The sequence below is a fragment of the Salmo salar genome, chromosome 09 (genome assembly GCF_965601325.2).
Source record: "Salmo salar chromosome 09, fSalSal1, whole genome shotgun sequence".
NCBI classification, from domain to species: domain Eukaryota; kingdom Metazoa; phylum Chordata; class Actinopteri; order Salmoniformes; family Salmonidae; genus Salmo; species Salmo salar.
Window position 1 is genome coordinate 102,080,001 of NC_138299.1, and position 21,290 is coordinate 102,101,290.

The 21,290-nt window shown below is 41.6% G+C and overlaps 1 protein-coding gene across 2 annotated transcripts in view; it reads right to left on the reverse strand.

Moving 5' to 3' along the window:
• LOC106612275 (kelch-like protein 4) overlaps positions 1-19,828 on the reverse strand; it is a 63,900-nt gene extending 44,072 nt beyond the window's left edge. For both annotated transcript variants that reach the window (XM_045724248.2, XM_045724247.2), the window contains exons 1-2: positions 19,571-19,828; positions 13,205-13,287 (exon numbers count right to left, since the gene is read on the reverse strand). In XM_045724248.2, the coding sequence (XP_045580204.1) occupies positions 13,205-13,284 (80 nt within the window). In that variant the 5' untranslated portion in view covers positions 13,285-13,287; positions 19,571-19,828. The remainder of the gene's footprint in view (positions 1-13,204; positions 13,288-19,570) is intronic.
• Positions 19,829-21,290: the final 1,462 nt, after the last annotated feature.

Here is a 21,290-nt window from a genome sequence, read left to right on the forward strand (position 1 = left end):
GTAATGCCAAGTTAGATATGGACGCCACAGACAGACCACGAGCTATATAGCTCTGTAGTTGTGGTTTCTATAGTGATATGTTATTTTCGCTCGTACATTATAGTTGTTACTGTCTGGACAGGAGGTCTACTAATGACATTATCACCAAAGGACAGAACATTAAAGGGGAAATGTCGGATTCAATCAACAACAATGTAATTCATTTAGAAGTCCAAAGAATGCCCCTTTAAGCATTTCATGTGGTTTATTTTGACACAGACAGTCACACCTTGTCAACGCACTCTATGTTAATATATTGTCAACATACTGTATATATTATTACCTTGTCAACATACTGTATATAATATATTGTCAACATACTGTATATAATTATATCTTGTCAACATACTGTATATATTAATATATTGTCAACATACTGTATATATTATTACCTTGTCAACCTACTGTATATAATTATATCTTGTCAACATACTGTATATATTGTCAACATACTGTATATATTATTACCTTTTCAACATACTGTATATATGAATTTATTGTCAACATACTGTATATAATATCTTGTCAACATACTGTATTTATTAAAACTTTGTCAACATACTGTAAATATTAATATGTTGTCAACATACTGTATATATTAATATACTGTCAACATACTATATATTATTACCTTGTCAACATACTGCATTTTAATACCTTGTCAATATACTGTGTATATTAATATACTGTCAACATACTGTATATATTCAAACCTTGTCAACATACTGTATATATTAATATACTGTCAACATACTGTATATATTCAAATCTTGTCAACATACTGTATATATTAATATACTGTCAACATACTGTATATATTCAAACCTTGTCAACATACTGTATATCTTAATATATTGTCAACATACTATATATATTAATACCTTGTCAACATACTGTATATATTAATGCCTTGTCAACATACTGTGTATATTAATATATTGTCAACATACTGTATTTATTAAAACCTTGTCAACATACTGTATTTATTCAAACCTAGTCAACATACTGTATATATTAATACCGTTATATTGCATAGATTGAATAACAAATACATATGTATGGCAGTGGAGATTGTCATAAATATTTTACGCCATGAATCATAAACTGAGATCAGAAGTTATATGCTTTCCCCAAACCCATATCAATATCTGGAGATATATACTATTAAAGGTGGGTAACACTTTACAATAATCCCATATCAGTATCTGGAGATACAGTATATACTATTAAAGGTGGGTAACACTTTACAATAATCCCATATCAGTATCTGGAGATATATACTATTAAAGGTGGGTAACACTTTACAATAATCCCATATCAGTATCTGGAGATATATACTTTTAATGGTGGGTAACACTTTACAATAAGGTACCTTTTATAAAGCGTTTATAAATGGTTTATAGTTACGTTATTGACGGTTATTTTAAAAAGGGTAATTTATTGTAAAGTTTTACCTAAAGTATATAGTATTTACAGTATGCAATTTCCTTTGTCAATATGCTCCTGTGCGTTCAAATATGAATGCTTTTATACTGTACACCAGCAAAGATGAATGATTTCTTGCTCATACATGCTTCTGAGAGGGAAAGAAAGCCTGCTGAAATGTTGACAGTAGATTTCAATGTGCTGCAGCGGTGTGTCTCATCTTTCTCCTAGCCTCATGCTCTGTATATAAAGGGTTACATCCCAAATGGCACCCTATTGCCTATATAGTGCACTACTTTTGACCTGAGTCCTATGGGCCCTGGTCAAAAGTAGTGAACCAAATAGGGAACAGGGTGCCATGTTTGTAGCTCAGCCTTATATACAGAGGAGAGGAGGAATTTACAGCTCTTGTAGCCACTACACTCAATGACTTATTCATATGCTGTGAGCCATCAGTTGACCGTTATACTGATGGGCCAAGAAAATATTAAACAATTCTCTCTCTCTCTCTCTCTCTCTCTCTCTCTCAAACAAACAAACAAACAAACAAACAAACAAAATGATAATGAATCAAAGCTAAATGTAAATTAAAATGAATAAAAACTCAAACTAAATGATAATGAATCAAGGCTAAAACAAAATGATAATGAATCAAGGCTAAAACTAAATGATAATGAATCAAGGCTAAAACAAAATGATAATGAATCAAGGCTAAAACTAAATGATAATGAATCAAGGCTAAAACTAAATGATAATGAATCAAGTCTAAAACAAAATGATAATGAATCAAAGCATAAACTAAATGATAATGAATCAAAGCTAAATCTAAATTAAAATGAATAAAAGCTCAAACTAAATTATAATGAATTAAGGCATATTGTTTTAGCCTTGATTCATTATCATTTTGTCTAAGCCTTTAATATTTTATCCCTTCTAAAATATTTACTGTGGCTTCAGAAAGTATTCACACCCCTTTACTTTTCCACATTTTGTTGTGTCAGAAAGTGCGATTAAAATTGATTTTATTGAAATGTTTTGTCAATGATCTACTCAAAATACTATGTAAGGTCAAAATGGAAGAAATATTAAAAAAATTAAACACATCTTGATAAATATTCAACCCCCTGAGTCAATACATGTTAGAATCACTTTCGGCAGTGATTACAGCTGTGAGTCTTTCTGGGTAAGTCGCTTTGAGATTTGCACACCTGGATTGTAGAATGTTAGCACATTATTATTTTGAAAATTATTCAAGCTCTGTCAAGTTGGTTGTTCATCATTGCTAGAAAGCCATCAAGATTTTCAGGCAGATTTACAGTTGAAGCCGGAAGTTTACATACACCTTAGCCAAATACATTTAAACTCAGTTTTTCACAATTCTTGACATTTAATCTTAGTAAAAATTCCCTGTCTTAGGTCAGTTAGGATCACCACTTTATTTTAAGAATGTGAAATGTCCGAATAATAGTAGAGAGAATGATTTATTTCAGGTTTTATTTATTTCATCACATTCCCAGTGGATCAGAAGTTTACATACACTCAAATAGTATTTGGTAGCATTGCCTTTAAATAGTTTAACTTGGGTCAAACATTTCGGGTAGCCTTCCAAAAGCTTCCCACATTAAGTTGGGTGAATTTTGGCCCATTCCTCCTGACAGAGCTGGTGTAACTGAGTCAGGTTTGTAGGCCTCCTTGCTCACACACACTTTTTCAGTTCTGCCCACACATTTTCTATAGGATTGAGGTCAGGGCTTTGTGATGGCCACTCCAATACCTTGACTTTGTTGTCCTTAAGCCATTTTGCCACAACTTTGGAAGTATGCTTGGGGTCATTGTCCATTTGGAAGACCCATTTGCGACTAAGCTTTACCTTCCTGACTGATGTCTTGAGATGTTGCTTCAATATATCCACATAATTTTTATCAACATGCCATCTATTTTGTGAAGTGCACCAGTCCCTCCTGCAGCAAAGCACCCCCACAACATGATGCTGCCACCCCCGTGCTTCACTGTTGGGATGGTGTTCTTCGGCATACAATTTTCTCCCTTTTTCCTCCAAACATAACGATGGTCATTATGGCCAAACAGTTCTATTTTTGTTTCATCAGACCAGAGGACATTTCTCCAAAAAGTACGATCTTTGTCCCCATGTTGTCACGTCCTGACCAGCAGAGGGCATTTTGCTTAGTCTTGGTCAGGATGTGGCAGGGGGTTTGTGTTTGTTAAATGTTGGGTTGATGATTGGGACTTCCAATTGAAGGCAGGTGTGTATAGTTGCCTTTGATTGGAAGTCCTATATAGGTGTGTGTGTTTGTCTTTGGGGTGGTGGGGAATTGTTTTTGCACTGCGTTTCATAGCCTGCAGAACTGTTGTAAATCGTGAGTACCGTTCATTGTTTTGTTTTCCCTGTGGATGCTTTTTTTCATTTACCAATTAAAAGAATGAGTGTCCACACTTCCGCTGCGTCTTGGTCCTTCTCTCTCCTGTCTGACATTTTCGCCGAAGAGTACGACTTATTTTGTGACACATGTGAAGTTGCAAACCGTAGTCTGGATTTTTTATGGCAGTTTTTTTTTTTCACCTTTATTTACCCAGGTAGGCCAGTTGAGAACAATTTGTCATTTACATCTGCGACCTGGCCAAGATAAAGCAAGCACTGCTACACAAACAACAACACAGAGTTACACATGGAATAAACAAGCGTACAGTCAATAACACAATACGAAAAAATAAGTCTATATGCAGTGTGTGCAAATGGCTTGAGGAGGATAGACAATAAATAGGCCATAGTAGCAAAGAAATTACAATTTAGCAAATTAACACTGGAGTGATAGATGTGCAGATGATGATGTGCAAGTAGAAATACTGGTGTGCAAAAGAGCAGAAAAATACATTTAAAAAACAATATTGGGATGAGGTAGGTAGATTGGATGGGCTATTTACAGATGGGCTATGTACAGCTGCAGCGATCAGTTAGCTGCTCAGATAGCTGATGTTTAAAGTTAGTGAGGGAAATATAAGGCTCCAACTTCAGCGATTTCTGCAATTCGTTCCAGTCATTGGCAGCAGAGAACTGGAAGGAAAGGCGGCCAAAGCAGGTGTTGGCTTTGGGGATGATCAGTGAGATATACCTGCTGGAGCTCGTGCTACGGGTGGGTGTTGTTATCGTGACCAGTGAGCTGAGATAAGGCGGAGCTTTACCTAGCAAAGACTTATAGATGACCTGGAGCCAGTAGGTCTGGCGATGAATATGTAGCGAGGGCCAGCCGACGAGAGCATACAGGTCGCAGTGGTGGGTGGTATATGGCACTTTGGTGACAAAATGGATGGCACTGTGATAGACTGCATCCAATTTGCTGAGTAGAGTGTTGGAGGCTATTTTGTGAATGACATCGCAGAGAAGTCGAGGATCGGTAGGATAGTCAGTTTTACAAGGGTATGTTTGGCAGTGTGAGTGAAGGAGGCTTTGTTGCGAAACAGGAAGCTGATTCTAGATTTAATTTTGGATTGTAGATGTTTAATATGAGTCTGGAAGGAGAGTTTACAGTCTAGCTGACACCTAGGTATTTGTGGTTGTCCACATATTCTAAATCAGAACCGTCCAGAGTAGTGATGCTAGTCGAGCAGCTGGGTGGGGGCAGTGAATGGTTGAAGAGCATGCATTTAGTTTTACTAGCGTTTAAGAGCAGTTGGAGGCCACGGAAGGAGAGTTGTATGGCATTGAAGCTCGTTTGGAGGTTTGTTAACACAGTGTCCAAAGAATGGCCAGATGTATACAGAATGGTGTCGTCTGCGTAGAGGTGGATCAGGGAATCACCAGCAGCAAGAGCGACATCGTTGATATATACAGAGAAAAGAGTCGGCCCGAGAATTGAACCCTGTGGTACCCCCACAGAGACTGCCAGAGGTCCGGACAACAGGTCATCCGATTTGACACACTGAACTCTATCTGAGAAGTAGTTGGTAAACCAGGCGAGGCAGTCATTTGAGAAACCAAGGCTGTTGAGTCTGCCGATAAGAATACGGTAACTGACAGAGTCGAAAGCCTTGGCCAGGTCGATGAAGACGGCTGCACAGTACTGTCTTTTATCGATGGCGGTTATGATATCATTTAGTACCTTCAGTGTGGCTGAGGTGCACCCGTGACTGGCTCGGAAACCGGATTGCACAGAGGAGAAGGTTCAGTGGGATTCGAAATGGTAGGTGATTTGTATATTAACTTGGCTTTTGAAGACTTTAGAAAGGCAGGGCAGGATGGATATAGGTCTGTAACAGTTTGGGTCTAGAGTGTCACCCCCTTTGAAGAGGGGGATGACCGCGGAAGCTTTCCAATCTTTAGGGATCTCGGACAATATGAAAGAGAGGTTGAACAGACTGGTAATAGGGGTTGCAACAATGGATGCGGATAATTTTAGAAAGAGAGGGTCCAGATTGTCTAGCCCAGCTGATTTATACGGGTCCAGGTTTTGCAGCTCTTTCAGAACATCTGCTATCTGGATTTGGGTGAAGGAGAAGTGGGGAGGCTTGGGCAAATAGCTGCGGGGGGTGCGGAGCTGTTGGCCGGGGTTGGGGTAGCTAAGAGGAAAGCATGGCCAGCCGTAGAGAAGTGCTTATTGAAATTCTCGATTATCGTGGATTTATCAGTGGTGACAGTGTTACCTAGCCTCAGTGCAGTGGGCAGCTGGGACGAGGTGCTCTTATTCTCCATGGACTTTACAGTGTCCCAAAACTTTTTGGAGTTAGAGCTACTGGATGCAAATTTCTGTTAGAAAAAGCTAGCCTTTGCTGCCTAACTGACTGTGTGTATTGGTTCCTAACTTCCCTGAAAAGTTGCATATCACAGGGACTATTCGATGCTAATGCAGTACGCCACAAGATGTTTTTGTGCTGGTCAAGGGCAGTCAGGTCTGGAGTGAACCAAGGGCTGTATCTGTTTTTAGTTATACATTTTTTGAAAGGGACATGCTTACTTAAGATGGTGAGGAAATTACTTTTAAAGAACGACCAGGCATCCTCTACTGACAGGATAAGGTCAATATCCTTCCAGGAAACCCGGGCCAGGTTGATTAGAAAGGCCTGCTCGCAGAAGTATTTTAGGGAGCGTTTGACAGTGATGAGGGATGGTTGTTTGACCGTGGACCTTTGCTATTGTTCTGGGATTGATTTGCATTGATTTGCAAAGTACGTTCATCTCTAGCAGACAGAACGCGTCTCCTTCTTGAGCGGTATGACGGCTGTGTGGTCCTATGGTGTTTATACTTGCGTACTATTGTTTGTACAGATGAACGTGGTACCTTCAGTTGTTTGGAAATTGCTCCCAAGGATGAACCAGACTTGTGGAGGTCTACAATTTTCTTTCCGAGGTCTTGGCTGATTTATTTAGATTTTCCCATGATGTCAAGCAAAGAGGCATTGAGTTTGAAGGTAGGCCTTGAAATATATCCACAGGTACACCTCCAGTTGACTCAAATGATGTCAATTAGCCTATCAGAAGCTTCTAATGCCATGACATCATTTTCTGGAATTTTCCAAGCTGTTTAAAGGCACAGTCAACATAGTGTATGTAAACTTCTGACCCACTGGAATTGTGATCCTGTGAATTATAAGTGAAATAATCTGTCTGTAAACAATTGTTGGAAAAATGACTTGTGTCATGCACAAAGTAGATGTCCTAACCAACTTGCCAAAACTATAGTTTGTTAACAAGAAATGTGTGGAGTGGTTGAAAAACGAGTTTTAATGACTCCAACCTAAGTGTATGTAAACTTCCGACTTCAACTGTAAATCAAAACTATAACTATGCAACTACGGAACATTCAATGTCATCTTGGTAAGCAACTCTGTTGTCTATTTGGCCTTGTGTTTTAGTTCCTGCTGAAAGGTGAATTTGTGTCCCAGTGTCTGTTGGAAAGCAGACTGAACCTGATTTTCGTCTTGGATTTTGCCAGTTCTTAGCTATATTCCGTTTCTTTTTATCATGAAAAACTCCCTAGTCCTTGCCGATGACAAGCATACCTATAACATGATGCAGCCACCACCATGCTTGAAAATATGAAGAGTGGTACTCAGTGATGGGTTGTGTTGGAGTTGCCCTAAACATAACGCTTTGTATTCAGTCCATAAAGTAAAACATTTTGCCACATCTTTTGCAGTTTTACTTTAGTGCCTTTTTGCAAGCAGGATGCATGTTTTTAAATATTTTGTATTCTGTACAGGCTTCATTCTTTTCACTCTGTCATTTATGACTCAAATGACTCAAATGTAAATGTAAGTTAGTATTGTGGAGTAACTACAATGTTGTTCATCCATCCTCAGTTTTCTCCTATCACAACCATTAAACTCTGTAACTGTTTTAAAGTCACCATTGGCCTCATGGTGAAATCGCTGAGCGGTTTCCTTCCTCTCACGTATCTGAGTTAGGAAGGACGCGTCTATCTTTGTAGTGACTATGTGTATTGGTACACCATCCAAGTGTAATTAATAACTTCACCATGATCAAAGGGATATTCAACGTCTTCTTTTGTTGTTTTTACCCATCTACCAATAAGTGCCCTTCTTTGTGAGGCAGTGAAAAACCTCCCTGGTCTTTGTTGTTGAATCTGTGTTGGAAATGCACTGTTCGACTGAGGGACCTTATATATAATTGTATGTGTGTGGTACAGAGTTGAGGTAGTCATTCAAAAATCATGTTAACTGTATCTTTCAAGCCTCTAGTCAACAGAACTGTATCTCTTCTCATGGAGCAAGGTTGAGGTCAATTTCATTTCAATTCCTGTCAAATCAGGAATTACACTGACATTCACATTCAGATTCTCTTTAGTGCTTCTTAATGAGAAGCATTTTGAATTGGAATTTTGTTTACTTTCTGAATTGACTGGAATTGAAATGGAATTTACCCCAACCCTGTCATATAGCATAGCTCCCCTTAGATTTGATGCTACTATGACTTTCATTTCCATCATACAGTACATTTTTATTCACTTTTACACAAAATAGAAAAAGTGGTTTACCGTAAGTAGGAGCAGTAAGATTTGTTTTATATGTTTTCTCTATAATACATTGTATGCTGCATATTAAATATATGCAAGTAACAGCAGGGAGTCCAGGTCACGTGTGGAGTACAAGGATCATTATTTTTTATGTTTCTGCTTGATACCCCTTCTATCTAACTATATCCAAGGGGGCACAGATATTAAATTATTAAACAGGAATTCTCCCTCTGTAAGATATCATTGAATAACTTAAAATTCTAGACTTCATGTTCAAAAGCATTGTGCTGCGTATACTGTAACGTATTCAGAATGAAAGGTTCCACTGATGAAGTTTTCAATAAGTGTAATACTTTACAATAAGTAACACATTTACACATGTAGAACCAGTTTCACAGACAGGGCTTAGATTAAGCCAGGAGTTCGGCCTTAATGTGTACTAGTTAAACTAGGACATTTAAGTATCTTTCATGAACGTGGCTTAAATGTGGCTTAGTTAGTTGGAGACTATGGAGTCATGGAGTAAGGTAAATAAGCCTAAATGAGAACACCTATGTTAAGCCTGATTAGGTTAAGTATGAGCACACGCTGTTGGTTTCCTCTCTGAAACTGAGCAACAATGTTTGAAAACTCTAAATTGGGAGTGCATACATTGAACATTGATGGTAAACCAGTTGTTATGGTTACGGTACTCCTCAGCATCAGGAGTTGATGGTAAACCAGTTGTTATGGTTACGGTACTCCTCAGCATCAGGAGTTGATGGTAAACCAGTTGTTATGGTTACAGTACTCCTCAGCATCAGGAGTTGATGGTAAACCAGTTGTTATGGTTACGGTACTCCTCAGCATCAGGAGTTGATGGTAAACCAGTTGATATGGTTCCGGTACTCCTCAGGAGTTGATGGTAAACCAGTTGTTATGGATACGGTACTCCTCAGCATCAGGAGTTGATGGTAAACTAGTTGATATGGTTCCGGTACTCCTCAGGAGTTGATGGTAAACAGTTGTTATGGATACGGTACTCCTCAGCATCAGGAGTTGATGGTAAACCAGTTGTTATGGTTACAGTACTCCTCAGCATCAGGAGTTTATGGTAAACCAGTTGCTATGGTTACGGTACTCCTCAGCATCAGGAGTTGATGGTAAACCAGTTGTTATGGTTACGGTACTCCTCAGCATCAGGAGTTGATGTAAACCAGTTGTTATGGTTACGGTACCCCTCAGCATCAGGAGTTGATGGTAAACCAGTTGTTATGGTTACAGTACTCCTCAGCATCAGGAGTTGATGGTAAACCAGTTGTTATGGTTACAGTACTCCTCAGCATCAGGAGTTGATGGTAAACCAGTTGTTATGGTTACGGTACTCCTCAGCATCAGGAGTTGATGGTAAACCAGTTGTTATGGTTACAGTACTCCTCAGCATCAGGAGTTTATGGTAAACCAGTTGCTATGGTTACGGTACTCCTCAGCATCAGGAGTTGATGGTAAACCAGTTGTTATGGTTACGGTACTCCTCAGCATCAGGAGTTGATGTAAACCAGTTGTTATGGTTACGGTACCCCTCAGCATCAGGAGTTGATGGTAAACCAGTTGTTATGGTTACAGTACTCCTCAGCATCAGGAGTTGATGGTAAACCAGTTGTTATGGTTACAGTACTCCTCAGCATCAGGAGTTGATGGTAAACCAGTTGTTATGGTTACGGTACTCCTCAGCATCAGGAGTTGATGGTAAACCAGTTGTTATGGTTACGGTACTCCTCAGCATCAGGAGTTGATGGTAAACCAGTTGTTATGGTTACGGTACTCCTCAGCATCGGGAGTTGATGGTAAACCAGTTGTTATGGTTACGGTACTTCTCAGCATCGGGAGTTGAAGGTAAACCAGTTGTTATGGTTACGGTACTCCTCAGCATCAGGAGTTGACGGTAAACCAGTTGTTATGGTTACGGTACTCCTCAGCATCAGGAGTTGATGGACACTTCATGGGAACATGACATCCATCTAACCAGCCAATCACTCCTGGGAAGTGCCCATATTCACAGAATTGCACTTTATAGTTGGCTTGGCCAGCAGCATCAGGGATATTTATTGTAGAGACTCCTCAGTTCACAAAATGGCCCCTGCAGACTTTGAACTATTCTACACAAGGTTGCGTCACTGGCACCACACAAATCACCAGTTTCATGATGAAAGATTCCAGATGCCAAAAACCTCAAAGTGATCAGAACTTGGAGAGAATTTCCTCTTTGAGACAGAGAGGAAATTCTAGGCTCAAGCAAAGATATTATCTCCAATACATTTTCTTTGTACATACGAAAGCGGTCTCGAAAAGCTATTTCATCAAAGTATAATTTAATGGATTACTCCTATTCACAAGTACTGGTCTGGCTGTCCTCTGTAGTGCGTGTTGGTCTTCATTTAGACATTACAAATAGTCCAGGCTCCCTCACAAACAGCACTAAGCAGAAGTTAAACCTGCCTTTTTGAAAGATTAATTTAAGCTTCAATTTAGTCCTAGAGTAGCTCTAATCCTCCCTCTTGCAATCGACTTTGTTTAATCCAGAACAGGCTAAATCTACGACTATTTTAAGATAAGTCTGTGCAAGTCTCTTTGAGTTAAGACAGCTCAAAACAGGCATTTTAGTCTGAGGCTTAATCCTTGTGTGTGAAACCGGCCTGTAAATCAACGGTCAGTCCTAAGCAACTGTAGCCTACTGATCTAATTTTCCGAAATAAAAAGGATGTATTTTTTGTCCACAGGAGACGTCTTAATCACGAGACCATGATACATTGTTACCCTTTCATAATTACCCCAAGTGGTCTTAGCTACAACACTAATTGATGAGATCTAATTATCAAAGGACAACACAATTAGGCTACACGCCTCCTTGATAAAATATGTTCTGAACTGACCTATTCAAAGTGATGTTTCTATAAAGTGATGTTTTCTCCACTGACTTTTATTTAACCTATATTTATTTGTATTTGTTTTCATTATGGATCCCCATTAGCTGCTGCCAAAGCAGCAGCCAATCTTCCTGGGGTCCAGTAAAATTAGGACCGTTTGTACAGTTAATACAAAATTGATACAGGTAAGTCAATCTTAGATGTTAAGTCCCCTATTTGAGAGGTTCTGGACTGGTTCCGACAGGGTTCCCGAGTGGCGCAGCGGTCTAAGGCACTGCATCTCAGTGCTAGAGGTGTCACTACAGACCCTGGTTTGATCCTGGGATGTATAACAACCGGCCGTAATCGGGAGTCCCATAGGGCGACGCACAATTGGCTCAGCATCGTCCGGGTTAGGGGGTTTGGTCGGGGTAGGCTGTAATTGTAAAATCTGAATTTGTTCTGAACTGACTTGCCAAGTTAAATAAAGTTTCAAGTGCTCTGTGGAAGTTGTAGGGTCCAGTGCCTTATAGCGCCAGGAAGCCCCACCTGTCTGCTCTCCTCCACCACTCTGTCAGTGGACCTGAATTCAAGTGCCAGGTTTCACACCCCACATTTGCGTAGGGAGAGACGTCACATTTTCTGGCCTTTCCTGACAAAACCTAGCCTGGGAGACTATATATGAAAGGTGACAGTCTAGCAAATTGTAGCGGCCGTTGAAGGGAGTAGACCAAGGCGCAGCGGGTTGAGTGCTCATTTTTAACTTTTATTGAACACGTAAACAAAACAAGAAACGAACGACAGCTTAACAGTTCCGTCAGGTACAAAACACTAGACTGAAAACAACCACCCACAAACACAAGCTGAAAAACCTCTACTAAATAGGACCTCCAATCAGAGGCAACAAGAAACAGCTGCCTCCAATTGAAGGTCAAACAAAAACCCTAAACATAGAAATAGAAAAACTAGACACGGACATAGAAATATACTAACATAGAACATAAACCAAAAACCCTGAAACACATAAAACAAACACCCCTGCCACGCCCTGACCAAACTACAATAACAAACAACCTCTTTTACTGGTCAGGACGTGACACAAATCCAGAAATCGTCGTTTCATCCTGCTGTGATTCTCCGCCGGATTTAGAGCTCTCAACATGAAAAGATATTAAATAATTTTGTAGAATTGAAATTCGATCCCTTTCTCTTGGTCAGAGAGGGATGAAATCTACACAACATTAATTGGAGTATAACGGTGACAAACGGCAGTCCCAACACCTTACCACTGCTACATCTGGCTATTAGCAGGGCCTTGTCTGGCAGTGAAACAGTTCATTCAGCCTCATTTACTGCCTTTTAAAAAACATAGCTGATATGGCTGAGTTGCTTAGACAAATGTGGTTTCTACTGACAATTGAGATGTACAAACTATGGCATAAGGGGACGACAAGTGGATAAGAGGCAAGCCATAATTTCGAATAAGTAATTAATGAGCAAGCTAGGACGGACATAGTCAATATAATTATTTGTTCAGACGTTATTACAGTATTCTTCCTGTACAGGAAGTCAGAACTGCAGGATAAATATAGTGGGCATATAAGTAGACAATGAAAGCCCTTACAATATTCAATGATGACATTTCTCTAAAACAGGCTATAGGCTACATGTGCCCCACCAAGTCAGAACAGTAGGCTAAATTATGAGGGGAAATGGGCCAAAGTATTAGGGTGTGGCACATGTGCTACTAACAGCTTAATACACAACATATACTTAGTACTACTTTCTTAGCAACAGTATACATTTCTCCCTTGCATATTACATAATTTATGCAGCAGCGTACTGTACATACATTTTTGGACTCACCTTGTTGTGCTGGGCTCAGTTGAACAGGAAGGTGGCGCAGCGGTCCTTCGTGGGCAAATGTTGTCATCAAAGTCTGGCATTCTCTGAAAAACACAAGGTCAAATCATGACGTTAGTGATCTTCAGGTCAGAGCTCTAGAAAGAGGCTCGAATTGCCGAGTTGGATGACCGTTTAAAACTTATTTGCCCAGTCGAAGCTTGTTTTTTCCCAGAGTTCCCAGTTGTCTTACATTTACATTACATTTAAGTCATTTAGCAGACGCTCTTATCCAGAGCGACTTACAAATTGGTGGATTCACCTTATGATATCCAGTGGAACAACCACTTTACAATAGTGCATCTAAATCTTTTAAGGGGGGGGGGGGGTTAGAAGGGTTACTTTATCCTATCCTAGGTATTCCTTAAAGAGGTGGGGTTTCAGGTGTCTCCGGAAGGTGGTGATTGACTCCGCTGTCCTGGCGTCGTGAGGGAGCTTGTTCCACCATTGGGGTGCCAGAGCAGCGAACAGTTTTGACTGGGCTGAGCGGGAACTGTGCTTCCTCAGAGGTAGGGAGGCGAGCAGGCCAGAGGTGGATGAGCGCAGTGCCCTTGTTTGGGTGTAGGGCCTGATCAGAGCCTGAAGGTACGGAGGTGCCGTTCCCCTCACAGCTCCATAGGCAAGCACCATGGTCTTGTAGCGGATGCGAGCTTCAACACTGAAGTCTGTTCTGAGCTTCCAGGTGTTCTGAAAGCGGCAGAAGTCATGCTGGATTGACAGCATGGCCAATGTTGAATGTTTATCCTTTTAAGCTTGGAAAAGAGACCGTTAAACAGATTTGGACCACACACCCACTCCACTGAATAGCAGGCTAGTGATTGCTTTGCAATGCTTGCAGTTAGCCACTGATTCCTTCCAAACCACTCTTTGATGAATTTGCGATTTACAACTTGTTGTGTAATGTTTATGTCCAATGGCCGATGAGCACCGATACATTTTATCTATAATTTCTCTTCATTATTTCTCGTCATATGACAAGGATTGAAAAGGATTTGCCAGTAGATTGTGGACTTGATTCATGATGAGGACTGCTAGCATGCTAGCTAAGATTTTGAAAGTATGATGTTGACATGGTCGGTCCAATCAAAGCTACTGTAGATATAACGTGATATGATGTAATTTTATCTGTGGCCAATAATCTTGAGCCTTTTTGGATGGGCACTTCTAATGTAACTCTATGGCAGCACCCAAGGGGCTTGAATTTTCTCCCCGTAGATTTTACGGCGACGTAGTGTCCCTATGAGTGACAGAACACTGAGGCAATCACAGCGCAACTACAGAACATTACCAACCCCTACGCTCCGTATTTTCCGCTGGTTCCCCCAACACCACAGAAAGCACTGAGCTAGGTTGAAACACCTGCATTTTGGAGCTACATTACTCAAGAAAGCAAAAAGAGACCATATTTGTATGTGGCTTTATTAACTAATTAATTTGTCATTTTTTTACATTGTTTGCAAACTGATATGTGACACGTATTAATGCCAAAACAACATGCAAAACAAGCACAAAACAGTTATTGTTTTGCTAAACAGCTGGGGCTCAAAACAGGTGGGAATCTGCCCCACCTGCCCTGAATGACAGGTTAAATCTTGTAGTAAGTTGTTTATGATTTGATTACTGTTATATTTAGAAAGCAGTTAAGTCATTTCAAGCCCATTTCCCCCACTTTTGTTAAATAGGGGGAAAAAAACAATATATATATATGATGTTTTGATTGATATCTTTATTTATTTTCATATTTGTACTAAGTACTTGAGGTTGTGTCCTCAAAAGTGACTACACCTCACCAATTTATAAGATTTTTCTAGACATTTCTAGAACTATCCAGCATTACCAGTTATTGTTTATGGCCATCTCAGGAAACATAATTACTTTTGTCTATTTAGGCAGAACTATACATTTTGCCATAACATTCAAGAGGAACACATTCTTATTTACAATGACGACCTGTTACAGTACCTAGCATTAGTGACCCAACGGTAATAGAATTGCCTAAGAAAGTGTACAAGTGAGAATGTTCTCTTAAACTACATAAAACTGAAGCTGAAAACTGAATCTGAAAAAAGCAATAGACTGTAAATACAATGGATCTGAAACTGAATTGTAATGATATCACTTTATTATCGATACATTTTCCTACCTTAAAACAAACAATACCACATTCTAACAGTGTTATCTGTTAAGCTGTCAAGATAAAGAGCAGGCAAACTAATACAATTAACTCCAATGAATATATTGCACTATCCTCAATTACCAATTTTATTCCTGCAGGAGTCAAGGACGACATCTTCTCTAATCACTAGGCTACCTGGGGTGGCAGGTAGCCTAGTGGTTAGAGCGTTGGGCCAGTAACCAAAAAGAGGCTGGATTGAATTGCCAAGCCGACAAGGTAAAAAAATCTGTCCCCGGTAGACTGTCATTGTAAATAAGAATTTGTTCTTAACTGACTTTCCTAGTTAAATAAAGGTACAATTATCATTGTTTTTAATCCCCGTGACACAACACGACAGAAGTCCAGAGCTGGGCTAGCTACTGACATTATCATCCAAGATTTACCTCGATGAGCGGCTGTGTCACGTCCTGGCCAGTAAAAGGGGTTATTTGTCATTGTAGTTGGTCAGGGCGTGGCAGGGGGTGTTTGTTTTGTGTGGTTGGGTATTGTGGGTTTAAGTTCTAGTTTTCTTATTTCTATGTTTATCTAGCTTTTCTAGTTCTATGTGAGTTTTGTCAATGACCTCCAGTTAGAGGCAGCTGGTTGTTGTTGTCTCTAATTGGAGGCCATATTTAGTTGTGTTTGTTTTCACTGGGTTTTGTGGGTGGTTGTTTCTAGTATAGTCTATGCACCTTACTGGACTGTTTTCGTCATTTGTTTTGTGTTGATTAAGTGTTTTCTTTAATAAATAAGAGGATGAGCACTTTACCCGCTGCGTTTTGGTCCCCCTGCAATGACGAGCGTTACAGAACCACCCAGCAAAGAAGGACCAAGCAGCGGAGGAAGGAGCAGCAAGAGAGCTATTTGGAGTCCTGGACATGGGAGGAGATCCTGGATGGTAAAGGACCATGGCACCAGGCTGGGGAGTACCAGCGCCCGAAGGAGGAGCTGGAGGAAGCTAAGAGGGAATGACGGAGGTATGAGGCATTATATCCTCCATTTCAGCAGGTGAGGAGGCAGCCCCCCAAAACATTTTGGGGGGGGCATACGGGAAGTTGGGCTGAGTCAGGGGGGAGCCCTGACCTAACTTCCTGGGCGTACAGGGGAGAGCCGTGGAGCAAAGAGGAGCCAGTCAAGGAATCAAGCGAGGAGCTTGACGCAAGATTCCGGAGAGAGGTACTGGCGGAAAGGGCGCGAAGGAGCACCTGTGCTTACTATGGGGAGCGACGGAGCAAGCAAGCACCGTGTTATGCGGAGATATGCACGGTATCGCCAGTGCGCAGCTACAGCACGGTGCGCTTGGTGACAGCTCCTCACAGGTGTCATGCTAGAGCCAGCATTGAGCCAGGACCGGTGATGCAAGTTGCAAGCATCAGACTGCCGGTGAGGGTTCATGGCCCAGTGTATCCTGCTCCTCGTACTCTTCCTCCAGTGCATCAGCCCAGTCCAGTGTGTCCTGTTCCTGCTCTCCGCACTAGCCTTGTGGTGCGTGTTACTAGTCTGGCGCCTCCAAAGCCAGTCCCACGCATCAGGCCTCCAGTGCGCCTGCCCAGTCCAGTACATCCTGTTCCTGCTCCTCGCACTAGCCCTGTGGTGCGGGTTACTAGTCTGGCGCCTCCTAAGCCAGCCCCACGCATCAGGCCTCCAGTGCGCAGTCCCAGTCCAGAGCTTCCGGCGACAGTTCCCCGTCCAGAGCTTCCGGCGACGTCCTACAGTCCGGAACCGACAGAGATGGCCTACAGTCCAGAAACGACAGAGACGGCCTACAGTCCGGAACCGACAGAGACGGCCTACAGTCCAGAACCGACAGAGACGGCCAACTGTCCGGAACCTGCAGAGACGGCCTACAGTCCGGAGCCTGCAGAGACGCTCCTCAGCCCTGAGCCTCCAGCGACGCTCCTCAGCCAGGAGCCTCCAGCGACGCCCCTCAGCCCGGGGCCTCCAGCGACGCCTCTCAGCCCGGGGCCTCCAGCGACGCTCCCCAGTCAGGAGCCTCCAGAGACGCTCCCCAGCCCGGAGCCTCCAGCGACGCCTCTCAGCCAGGGGTCTCCAGCGATGCCTCTCAGCCCGGGGCCTCCAGCGACGCTTCTCAGCCCGGGGCCTCCAGCGACACCTCTCAGCCCGGGGCTTCCAGCGACGCCTCTCAGCCCGGGGCCTCCAGCGATGCCGCGCAGCCCTGAGTCTGCTGAACAGGAGCTACGGCCAGAGCCACCTCCGTGGTGGGAGGATTGGGAAGGGGGGGTGAAGCACAGGAACTCTTCCCTCCCTTTAGGTTTGGGGTTGTTTTTGTGTGTTTCGTTTTGAGGTGCATTCGGGGTCTGCACCTTTGGGGAGGGGTACTGTCACGTCCTGGCCAGTAAAAGGGGTTATTTGTCATTATAGTTGGTCAGGGCGTGGCAGGTAGTGTTTGTTTTGTGTGGTTGGGTATTGTGGGTTTAGGTTCTAGTTTTCTTATTTCTATGTTTATATAGCTTTACTAGTTCTATGTGAGTTTTGTCAATTACCTCCAGTTAGAGGCAGCTGGTTGTTGTTGTCTCTAATTGGAGGCCCTATTTAGTTGTGTTTGTTTTCACTGGGTTTTGTGGGTGGTTGTTTCTAGTATAGTCTATGCACCTTACTGAACTGTTTTCGTCGTTTGTTTTGTGTTGATTAAGTGTTTTCTTTAATAAATAAGAGGATGAGCACTTTACCCGCTGCGTTTTGGTCACCCTTCAACGACGAGCGTTACAGGCTGGCTGTACCTAGCCTACTCACTTGCCGTTTCTCCCAATATGCGACAGTATGAAGATAAAATGACTGTGTGTGTGTGTGTGTGTGTGTGTGTGTGTGTGTGTGTGTGTGTGTGTGTGTGTGTATGTGTGTGTGTGTGTGTGTGTGTGTGTGTGTGTGTGTGTGTGTGTGTGTGTGTGTGTGTGTGTGTGTGTGTGAGAAAGTTTCAGCCTGGAATTCAATCCAATCTGCGTTATAGCGCATTTGACATTTAAAGGTAATATGCAGTATTTACTGTGAATGCTTCTCTGTGAATGCTTCTCTGTGGATGCTTCTCTGTGGATGCGGAAACATTGCCTTGGAAAGGTGCATAGCTAACAAAGCCAATGGAATTGAATCCCGGCCTCGGTCTTTAGTATTTGACAAAAGAAGTTGTACAGAGAAATGCTATGAATTAGCTATGATATCTAATATTTTTTACCAAACTGTAATTTCTGTAATACATGTTGTAATATATTCTCGGTATTGTTCAAGACACGTGCCATGTGTATGAATGCTGTATGCTCTGGTTGAGTTCATATCCATGAAGTCCAGGCAGGTCAGACAGCAAATAATCAAAATGCAACATATTTGTAATTCACACTCTCTCTCTCTTTCTCTCTTTCTCTCTCTTTCTCTTTCTCTCTCTTTCTCTCTCTTTCTCTCTCTCTCTCATCCAATTAGTAAAGAGTACAGTTGCTTGATAGTGATCTAACAACACACTGACAATTTAAATACAAAAATCAGTCTTTTGAGGTTATTTGAAACAACTCCCAACATCGAGTCTCAAAGAAAAAAGTTAATTTATGAAAATAGGCTTCCTCTCACTGACTGAGTCACTATACTCTCTGTAGTACACTATATAGGGGATAGGGGGACATGTGGGACTCTGAACGTCAGAAGGGAAAAATGTATGAAAAAATTACATTTAATGTGCAGTTTGTGTCTGGGCCTGCATCTGAGGTTTTTCCTTGAATTAATACTAAGACACTTAGTAATATAGTTTATTCATAATGGTGGACGGCCAAGCCAAGGCAAGGACACGGGGCAATGGGAGTTTATTAATGACGGTGGATGGCCAAGCCAAGCCAAAGCAAGGACACAGGGCAATGGGAGTTTATTAATGATGGTGGACGGCCAAGGCAAGGACACGGGGCAATGGGAGTTTATTAATGACGGTGGACGGCCAAGCCAAGTCAGGGAAAGGACACAGGGCAATGGGAATTTATTTTAGGCTCCTGTCAGAGAAACCCTAAACACGATAATGATTTAAGTATTATCAGTATCCTCAGTGACAAATATTATTAGATAAAATTATAGAACGAAAGAAGTCAAGATTATCCCGGATCAGTGTTGATCTACACCTCGTGAAGCAGCTCAAGCATTACACGTCTAGTCACTAACTTCAAACAGAACATAGTTCTTACCTGTCAAAGGAATCCAGCTGGTTATTGCATCCAGACGGTCTTATTTTCCTCTCTAACCGACTATTTGGTATCTGGAAGTTTCTAAAAGTCTTGTAAACCAGTACTACTACAAACTACTACAAGTCTCCAATGAAATGTTCCGTTGTGTTTTAGTTCCCAATGTCCTCTTTAGCTGACAAATATTTTGGCTTCACAAAGGGAAAAAAGCACTTTCCTCTTTTAAAGGAAATTCCTGAAGAGTTCCTTCCTCTACGCTGCCTCAACAACAATTACATTCAAACAACCAGGAACAGGGAAGACTTCCTGTGTTCCTGCCAAAACACTGGGTGGGCAATGGTAGGCTACAGCTATACTACATACAGAATATGTCCCAAATAGCACCCTATCACCTATATAGTGCACTGCTTTTGACCAGGACCATTAGGGCTCTTGTCAAAAGCAGTGCACTATTTAGGGAATAGGAGATGGCAGGCCTTATACATTTTACATTTTAGTCATTTAGCAGACGCTCTTATCCAGAGCGACTTACACTAGTGAATGCATATATTTCATTCAAAAAAAAATGTTTTCTCTGCTGGCCCCCCGTGGGAATCGAACACAAAACCCTGGTGTTGCAAACACCATGCTCTACCAACTGAGCTACAGGGAATTTCTTATTTCTCAATAAGTTAACCACAACTCTGACTACTCCTCTTGCCACATGTAGTAATATTAATACAGATCAGTCAGCAAATAATCAAAATGCAACACATTTATAATTCACACACTCTCTAACCCTCTGCTCTCTGTCTCTCTCTCTCTCTCTGTCTCTCTCTCTCTCAGTATCTGTCTCTCTCTCTCTCCCTCTCATCCAATTAGTAAAGAGTACAGTTGTTTGATAGTGATCTAACAACACACTGACAATTTAAATACAAAAATCAGTCTTTTGAGGTTATTTGAAGCAACTCCCAACATCGAGTCTCAAAGAAAAAAGTTAGTTTATGAAAATAGGCTTCCTCTCACTGACTGAGTCAGTAGTACACTCTCTGTAGTACACTGTATAGGGAATAGGGGATGCAGGCCTTATAAGCTATTTCTCAATAAGTTGACCACAACTCTGCCTACTCCTCTTGCCACGTAATAATATTAATACTGTTGTAAAACCATTTCAACGTCACCGTTAAGTTCTCTCTCTCCAAATAGACACGCTCAAAGGCACCCCCCGTTCTCTGAAAGTGCACTACACTCCATAGGGTGTGGCTGAATTCTCTGTACTCTATAGGAGAGCCTCAGTGTGATTTCCTGAGAGCATAGTCCTTCATGTGGTATTTTCCATGTCACGTATCCGTTATATGTCTAAACACATTAGGTTGTATAATATAATTGTTTATCATGACACAAGGCGAGACCCAGATGCAGACACAGGAGGCAGATGGTTGGAGTCTTACAATGTTTATTCATCCAATAGGGGAAGGCATGAGAATGGTCGTGGACAGGCAAAATGTCAAAACCAATTCAGACTCCAAAAGGTAACAAAGGGCAGGCAGAATCAAGGTCAGGGCAGGCAGGATGACCAGGCAGGTGGGAAAGAAATCCAGAGTCAGACAGGGGTCAGAACCGGGACGTCTTCAAAGAGAGAATAGCAAAAGGAGTATGGTGAAAAACACGCTGGTTGCCTTGACTAAACATACAAGACGAACTGGCACAGAGAGACAGGAAACACAGGGATAAATACACTGGG